At 45.8% G+C, this 9,263-nt stretch overlaps 1 protein-coding gene across 1 annotated transcript; it reads left to right on the forward strand.

Moving 5' to 3' along the window:
- Positions 1-974: 974 nt before the first annotated feature.
- LOC123343558 (immunoglobulin superfamily containing leucine-rich repeat protein-like) lies at positions 975-8,923 on the forward strand. The gene is made up of 2 exons (XM_044978688.1): positions 975-1,056; positions 5,600-8,923. Exon 2 carries the CDS (start codon positions 5,605-5,607, stop codon positions 6,871-6,873), a length of 1,269 nt encoding a protein of 422 aa, XP_044834623.1. The 5' UTR covers positions 975-1,056; positions 5,600-5,604; the 3' UTR covers positions 6,874-8,923.
- Positions 8,924-9,263: the final 340 nt, after the last annotated feature.

The raw sequence follows: 9,263 nt of genomic DNA on the forward strand, positions 1-9,263 counted from the left end.
CCTGCATGTCTAAGATTTCTCCAGGGGCATCATCAGCTCTTCAGAACTTAATGTATAGAGTTCTTGGCTACTGATCTGAAGAGGGGCTAACTTATGGCTGACAGTATGGCTCAGACTCAGGCATTTTGGCCACTAAATCAGTAGCAGAGGCAAAGAGGAGAATTTATATATTTCATAGCAGAACTGCACTGGCTACCTCGTACTAGGAATTCAGAATGGGGACTAGGCCATTTAAGAGTTTTGCTTCGTCAGTTATTCATTAAAAAAATCCTGGAGTTATTTTTCCTTCAGATTGCAGAGCATGGAAAAATACAGATTTTTAAGTGGGTTGGTGCTGTTAAAAAGAAAAAGGGGGTGGGGCGGGGGGAGAAGAGAAAGAGAAATCAACTGAACATCTGCCCTGGAAGTGGAAGTTGCAGCTCAGAGGCTCGGAGTCCTGAATTCTCATAACAAGCTGGTTTTGCCATTTACTGTTTCTTTAAGAGATTCCTAGCTGTATCACAAGAGAAGAGGAGGGGAAAAATAATTTGGCATCTTTTTCCATTTAAGTTTCTAGAGTCCCTTATGAAAGGCAGGTCCTTGCTGCTGAAAATAAATTGTTCAGTTATGTCTTCAGGATGAGCCTGGTGGGACACTGAAATGTTATGCACTATAAACTGCCAGGGGAAGAAAAAAAAAATATGTCAGTTGAGGAGCAGTGATTCAACTGGTTCACAGGACATCACTTCCATTTAAAAGTGTTTTTAGTCCTCCCTACCCATATATCCACAAAGACAACACTTGGGCAAATAAACTCTGTTTGTAAATACACCAGGAATAAGGGTACAACTGTTGTAGGACCAATAGCAAAGACTATTGCTTCTCCCTGAGGCATGCAACCAACAAAAGGTGATTGTGCTTTCTTTGGCACTTCTTTTGCCAGGGCAGAGTTGTGTGGGTATTTTTATTAACAACATTTTTGGACTGTGTGACTCTGACAGGACCCAGAACAATGTTTACAGAGTTTGCCGTGAACTGATTTGCTCTGGAAGCCAGAAGGGGAAGCAGCAAAAAGAGGTAACAGTCTACCTTTTAAGTGATCAATATGGGAGCCTTTACATTTAAATAAGAGTATTAGCATTTAACTTTCTGTTCCCAGGTAATTATTTGAAACACTGGCCCATTTATCTGCAGAAAAATCTTGCCTCTAAGATCATTTCTGAGTAGGACTCGCTGAGCAACATTACTTGGGCTGATGTTGATAGAGGTCCAACGGTAGGGGAGAACTGTTTGATAAGCTGATATGCGGGCCCTACAATAGCCTGAAATCAATTGTCCTTGTGGCTTTAAAGCCAGGTCTCTGACTCCCCTGCAGAACAGGGAGACTTTATTTACTGGAAACTGAAGCCATGGATGTTTCAATTTTAAAAAGTCATGTTTGTCAAAACCTGAGGAAAGCACAGGGCTGTGTTTGTTTGAGCTGGGTGGAGCCCTGTATTGCTATCAAGTACTGTACCTGCAAACTCCTCAGGATCCTCTTGGCAAGATTGGGCAGAGGAGTAGATGCACTGAATGTTAGAAGAAAGCATTCTTCTTGGCCCAAGGGGCCGGAGAAAAAAAAATCCACAGGCCAGGACTGGAGAGGCAAATACCAACAGCAACATCCAGACACATTCTTAACAGCTGAGCAAAGCATAAGGCTTGAGCTGTGGGAGGCTAGGAAGTGGAAAGGGGGATGGGAAATGGGAAGCAGACAAAAGCCAGGTTTTGAAGCAATACAGCCATGTTCCAAATATTGCTTCCAATCCCCTCCCCCTACACACACACTCTGGGAACATCCCCACTTAGTGGGTTCTTAGGCAGATTGCAATATACTATCTAACGCTGGACAGTCAAGCAAAGACAGGACACAAACATTTGTGACCAGTTGTACTCTTAGCCCAAGCCTGAGAAACTGAGCAGCGCTTCAGCCTGGGCTAACATACACCTTGCAACAGACTGCCTAGCCCCACCAGCATTTACAGGTAGGCTACTTATCACATGTGAACATGGGACTTGGAATCCCAGACAGGTCTGAACCCACAATTCTTCCTTAGGCTACAGACCCACAGAAGTGCATTAATTTTGTCCCAGGAAAGTCTACAGGATCGGGCCCTTTGACAAGAAAGTAAAGGGTCAGTCCTGGGCTCCGTACACAGCCAGGTTCCATATGGCATGAAAAGCCACTGCAGGGGGGGGTCAGGTAGAGGAGAGGCAACGTAGGGGGCTCCACACAAACTCTCTATGCTGGAATGCAGCCCCCTGGAGACTGGAGGGACCACGCCCAGCATAGATTCACTGGGACTCAATCACACTGTGCAGGGGAGCAGGGTGTTTGAGCAGAGGATCATTGCATTTGCTACTCTGTTTCTGTAGCAGTTTTGGCCTGAGTACCCTAATGCTTGTATGCAGGAGTTGACTTAAGGCAGGGGTAGGCAACCTATGGCACATGTGCCGAAGGTGGCACGCGAGCTGATTTTCAGTGGCACTCATACTGCCCAGTCCAGAGGGCTCTGCATTTTAATTTTAAATGAAGCTTCTTAAACATTTTAAAAACCCAATTTACTTTACATACAATAGTTTAGTTATATATTATAGACTTATAGAAAGAGACCTTCTAAAAATGTTAAAATGTATTAACGACACGTGAAACCTTAAATTAGAGTGAATAAATGAAGATTTAGCACGCCACGTCTGAAAGGTTGCTGACCCCTGACCTAACGAGTCCATACACCAGCAGTGGCAGAGCGTCCATTCACAAAAGACTCTTCTGCTCATGGACCCTGGTTTGGCCATTTAGTGCTGATTTTTGTTCAGGCAGTGTTTATATTTTTAAAGAAATGATTCAAAATGGCAAAGGCTTGTACTGCTACAGAGCCTTGCTAGTTTAATTGTCTTTGATATTTTGGTTACGAGTGTGTAACCAGTGGAGGGAGGCGGGGAACTGGAATTTCCATTTTTGTGGGAAATTCCACAATGTGAAAATCTTTTCCCTTCTGAAATGAAAAACACAAAAGAAGAAATTTCCCATTTAATGAAATTCGTGCCAAAGTCATTGCATTCCAATTTCAACCTTTTAAAATTTTATTTTATACAACCCTTCTTCCCCCACCCAAGAATATAATGTCAAAAAGTAATTCTGAATGAAAAAAATCAAAACATTTCATACCGAAAATGTTGCAACAGGCTCCTAGCCTGCGGGGTGACCTTGGGCATGTCATGGCCCCACCCCATGACTCAGTTTTCCCAGCTGTAAAAATGGGGATAATACTGCCCTCCTTTGTAAAGCACTGTGAGCACTACTGATGAAAAGTGCTATGTAAGAGCATCAAAATGTTTTGTTTTGTGGGTTTTCCTAAACAAATTTCATCAAGATCCCTTTGTGTGTAAATTTAGACAAAAAGGACATTTTTCATGGAAAAAAAAACTGTTTTGAGAAAAATGTCCTGCCCATCTCTGGTAGAAACTTCACTTCATTATGTAGGGGCACTTCAGTTAGCTGGGCCGCTGCAACATGTACACAACCAGCTAATGGTGGGATTCCCCTACTTGTGTAGCCATGCTCACACTAGCTCTCATCTAGCTGGCATGAGTAGCAATAGCAGCGTAGCTGCGGTAGCATGAGGAGTGGCAGCAGAGGCATGGGTTGAGCCATGCCAGGTACAAACCTGACTGAAACTGGTGGGTATGTATTCAGTGCGGCTAAGCCATGCTTCTGCATCTGCTACCTGTGCCACCATGGCAACGCTGTTATTTATACTTGCACTAGCTCTCATGGAGCTAGCACAAGTATGTGTATGTGAGGAAGAAAAATCACAGCCTAGTTCCTAGTGTAGTCAGACCTTCTGCATCCAGGCCTTCTGCCAGGCTCAGAAATGCATCGACTAGAGCAGAAAATGCCATCAGATTAATGTGAAATCTTTACTGTTCTTTCACATTTCTCTCTCCAACAGAGAGATGCAGACTGGAGCCAACTCCTCGCACCCATCTTGTGATAATAGCATAAGATTCAATGGGTTTCTTGATCTCACGCTGTCTCACAGTTTGTCAAATCAGCCCTGTCTTTTGCATTATCCAAAATCATTTTGCAAACCTTACAGCAGTGGTCCCCGATGCAGTGTGCCCACAGGCACCATGGCGCCTGCCGGGGCATCTATATGTGCCTGTGTACTGTCCAGCGGATGAGCATCCGCTGAAATGCCGCTGAGAAGCAGCATCATCCAGAGGCATCACCAACGAAATGCTGCTGATCTTCGGCAGCATTTCAGCAGACGCCTCTGGATGACGCTGCTTCTCAGTGGCATTTTGGCGGTGACCCTATTGATGTTGCTGCTTCTCGGGGGGATTTTGGCAGATGCTCGTCCGCCGGCCATGGTCCTTGGTGGCTCGTCGTCCAGCACCTGCCAGATGAAAAAGGTTGGGGACCACTGCCTTACAGTAATCATGACATCGCAGATATATATATATTTGCCAACAAAAATCTGCTTATAAATGATAAGGAGAGGGAAAGAAGGTAGCAGCTAAAACTGCATGTAGGAAAAAAGATATCCAAGTCCGCTTGTGAAACTGGAGCAGAGGGAAATCTGAGCTGATTTTGCTCTATGTATTATTAACTATTTGTACTTCAGTGGCAGCTAGGGGACCCTAGCTGCCCTGTTGTGTTAGGGCTTAGTCAACGTAAAGCTCAGATCTTCAGTTATTTAGGAGCTACAATATGTATGGATTCTAAGGATCTGTTATTGTTAGAATGTAAATACCTTATTCAGATCAGATTTAAATCCTCTTTTCATCACATTTATCCCACAATTATAGCTAGCCATGTGTGGTATTGTAATAATCTGCTGTTCCTTGGGTTGATTGGCTAAATAAAAACCAGAGGGGAAAATGCTGCTCCAACCTGCAGTCCAGAGCAGGGCCGGCTCTAGGTTTTTTGCCGCCCCAAGCAAAAAAAATTGGCTCCCCCCCTTTTTTGGGGCTTTTACATGTTTGTACTTTGCAATTTTTTTGTTTTGTTTTTGACTGTTTAAAATTTAAAAAAGTGAAACAAGAGAATTTGTAGTTAGTGAAATAAAACAATTTCCTACTAGCGTACTCATTTACTCACTGGGCTGGCCAAAGAGTGAGCTGGGCGCTGTGTGAGCTGGGCACCGGAGGCCTTGGCATAGGCAGGACATCAGCGCCAACCTAAGAGCTCATGTGGTCCGTGCTGATCGGACCAAGTCACGCTGCTGGACGGCTACCCAGCCTAGCTGTCGCTCCTGCCTGAGGGGGGCTGGCCACTGCTCGTGGGAGAGCGGCAGGGACACACTCCCCACTGAGCCGGCTCCCCCTGCCCTGCCACACAGCCCTGGCGGCACCCGGTCAGAGAACAAAGGGTGGTCAGGATCCAGCCCAGGACACTGCCTCAGGTCTGAGCTGGGGCCCCAACATTATGCTGCCCCTGGTAATTTGCCACCCCAAGCACCTGCTTGTTTTGCTGATGCCTAGAGCTGCCCCTGGTCCAGAGGAGAGAAGCAGTGAGGTCTTAGAGAAAAGATGCAAGCAAAATAATTTGTGCCAATCTTGGTCTCTTTATCCACAGGAGAAATGATGAGTCCATTTCTCTGCCTGTGGATTGCAACTTTCTTTGCGGTGAGCCAGGGCTGCCCGGAGCCCTGCACTTGTGTAGAAAAAAAATATGGCCGCCAGCTAGCAGAATGTGCTTACAGAGGTCTCCAGGCGGTTCCCGCAGGGCTGCCCTCCAATGTGACCACCCTCACCCTGTCTGCCAACAAGATCACCTCCCTACAGCAGAGCTCCTTTCTGGATGTCACCCAGGTACAGTCACTGTGGCTGGCGCACAATGAAATCTGTGCCATTGAGGAAGGCACCTTTGCCAGGCTGCTGCATTTGAAAAACATAGACCTCAGCCATAACCAGCTTGTGGATTTCCCCTGGGGGGATCTGTACAACCTCAGTGCCCTGCAGCTGCTGAAGATGAACAGCAACCAGCTTGTGAAGCTGCCCTGGGAGGCCTTCCACACCCTGAAAGACCTGAGGTCCCTGTGGATCAATGACAACAAGTTCACCACCATCGCCCAGGGCACTTTTGATGCCATGAGTTCACTGTCCCAGTTGCAGATCTACAATAACCCATTGAACTGCACATGCAGGCTCCTGTGGCTGAAGACCTGGGCTGAGAACACCCTGATCTCCATCCCCAAGAGGGACTCCATCAGCTGTGCAGCCCCGGAAAGCCTCAGAGGCATCCCCCTGGGGAAGATCCCTAAACTTCAATGTACACCTCCCTCTGTGCAGCTGACGTACCACCCCAACCTGGACAACACCGTGGTGTATGATGGGCTCATGCTCATGCTGCACTGCAGCGTCACAGGCAGCCCCCAGCCAGAGATTAGATGGAAGATCCAGACCTCTAGCCAAGGAACTGAGATAAATGGGCCCAATGTGGAAAGAGATGGGAATGACCTATCTGCTGGGGGCTCCAAGCAGAATGCAGAGAGCTTTCTGCTCTTCAAGAATGGTACCCTGGTCATCCCCAACTTCAGCAAGCAAGAGGAAGGGACCTACACCTGCCTGGCCACCAATGAGGTTGGTACTCGCGAGGTCTCTGTCAACATGGCATTGGCCAATTCAGAGAACACAGTGGAAGATCTGTTCAGAAACAATCTCGCAACCAGTAAGCTTGGAGCCAAACACTGCAACAAGGAAGCTCAAGCCAATTCCTCCAAGGCTGGAGAAAAGCTTGTGATCATTTACCGTGTTCCTGCAGGGATGGGGAGCAGTGATGGAGGCACTCTTCTGGAGTCACATCTCTGGGCTTACATGCTCTGTTTAGTCATTTTCCTTTACTGTTAAGGGAAACGCCAAAGGGTTTCTTTGTATTTCTGTATCATTTATATTGACATAGTGTCACGCATGCACTGAGCTGCTGGGAGCTGTCTGAGGCACTAATCAAAGCTGGGGCTGAGATGCAGAACCCAGATGTGACTTTCAAATCTTCCTTCACCCCCTAGTTTGGTGGCATTCAGAAACAGGTGCTTGGTTCAGCCAACTGTATTAAACAAGCCAGCTGGGAAACCTGATTCAGGATCCCAACTCCACCTGCAAGTCTAAGGTGTTCAGATCTGCAGGCAGGGGTTGATTTCAACTCATCTTTGGAATGATTGTGCTGTTTCAGGATTAATGGCAACACTGGTGCAATAACCCCTATCTGGCATGACCCAGCTTTAAACTATTTTTTATTAGCTGTACAGTGTGCAATGATGGGTGAACCCTGGAACAGATACAGAGATTTGGTTCAGGTAGAAGCCAAAAGCATCCTTTCATCTACCTTCATTAGGGGAGCTAAGTTCACCTCTGAATGGTAATACCAGATGGCTGAACAGCTGGCACCTTCATCAACCAATCAGGTGCTTCCTTTCAAATTATTACCCCGTCAGTTTGTAAGCTCCTAGAAGATAATATGATTGTAAGGAATAGCCAGCATGGTTTTACCAAGAACAAATCATGCCAAACCAACCTAATTTCATTCTTTGAGAGGGTTACTGGCCTAGTGGATGCATGGGGGAGCAGTAGACATGGTATCTTGATTTTAGTTAGGCTTTTGACACCATCCCACATGACATTCTCATAAGCAAATGTGGTCTAGATAAAATTACTATATGGTGGGTGCACAATTGGTTGAAAGATCATTCTCAAAGGAGTTATCAGTGGTTCACTGTCAAACTGGACAGGCATGTTTACTGTTGCCCTGCAGTGGTCCGTCTTGCAGAGGTCAGTCCTGGATTCACTACTATTCAATGTTTTCATTAGTGACAGGTAATGGGAGTGAAGAGGATGCTTATAAAAGTTGCAGATGAAACAAAGCTCAGAGGTGTTGCAAGCACTTGGGAGGGCAGGATTAGAATTCAAGACTACCTTGAAAAATTAAGAGAACTGTCCTGAAATCTACAAGATGAAATTCAATAAAAACAAGTGCAAAGTACTTTACTTAGGAAGGAAAAATCAAATGCACAGCTGCAACATGGGGAATAACTAGCTAGACAGTCATTGCTGAAAAGGGTCTGGAAGTTATACTGGATCACAAATTGAATATGAGTCAGTGTGATGCAGTTGTGAAAAGTCTAACATCATTCTGAGGTGGACAAACAGGAGTGTCATGTGGAAGGCACTCAGCACTGGGGAGGCCTCAGCTGGAGCACTGTGTTCTGTTCTGGCACCACACTTTAAGAAAGATTTGGCAAATTGGAGAGAGTCTAGAGCAGAGCAACTAAAATGATTGCAGGTTTAGCAAACCTGCCCTATGCAGAAAGGTAAAAAACCTGGGCATGAGAAAAGAAGATAGAGGGGGGGTGGGGACTGATAACAGTTTTCATAGAATCATAGAAGATTAGGGTTGGAAGAGACCTCAGGAGGTCATCTAGTCCAATCTTCTGCTCAAAGCAAGACCTTTCGGATAGGTTAAGAGCTGTTATAAAGAGGACAATGATCAATTATTCTTCATGTCCTCAGAAGGTAGGATAGTAAAAAAAACAGAATTATAGATTATTAGGGTTGGAAGGGACCTTAGGAGATCATCTAATCTAACCCCCTGCTCAAAGCAGGACCAATTTCCACCTAAATCCCCCAATAGCCCCCTCAAGGATTGAACTCACAACCCTGGGTTTAGCAGGCCAATGCTCAAACCACTGAGCTATCCCTCCCCCCAAGTAATAGGCTTAAATCTGCAGTAAGAGAGATTTAGGTTAGACATAAGGGAAGACTTTTAACTATAAGGGGAGTTAAGTTCTGGAACAGGCTCCAAGAGATAGGGTGACCAGACGGCAAGTGTGAAAAAATCAGGACAGAGGGTGGGAGTAATAGGAGCCTATATAAGAAAAAGACTAAAAAAAAAAAAAATCAGGACTGTCCCTATAAAATTGGGACATCTGGTCACGCTACCAAGGAAGGTTGTGGAATCCCCATCATTGGACATTTTTAAGCACAGGCTGGACAAACCCCTGTCAGGAATGGTCTAGGTTTACTTGACCTCAGTGCAAGGGGTTCAATTTAATGACCTCTCAAGGTCCATTCCAGCCCCACATTTCTATGATTCTAGAATACCATCTTCATATTAATAAGAGCCTAAGGGTACGTTTATACTTACCACGCGGGTCGACGCGACGAGTTCGACTTCTCGGAGTTCCAACTATCGCGTCTGATCTAGACGCGATAGTTCGAACTCCGGAAGCGCCGCGGTCGACTCC

This window comes from Mauremys mutica, chromosome 11 (assembly GCF_020497125.1).
Source record: "Mauremys mutica isolate MM-2020 ecotype Southern chromosome 11, ASM2049712v1, whole genome shotgun sequence".
Lineage (NCBI taxonomy): Eukaryota > Metazoa > Chordata > Testudines > Geoemydidae > Mauremys > Mauremys mutica.

What these genes read in the sequence shown, in the direction of transcription:
- LOC123343558 (XM_044978688.1), top strand. Translation starts at nt 5,605, where the DNA reads ATGATGAGTCCATTTCTCTGCCTGTGGATTGCAACTTTCTTTGCGGTG.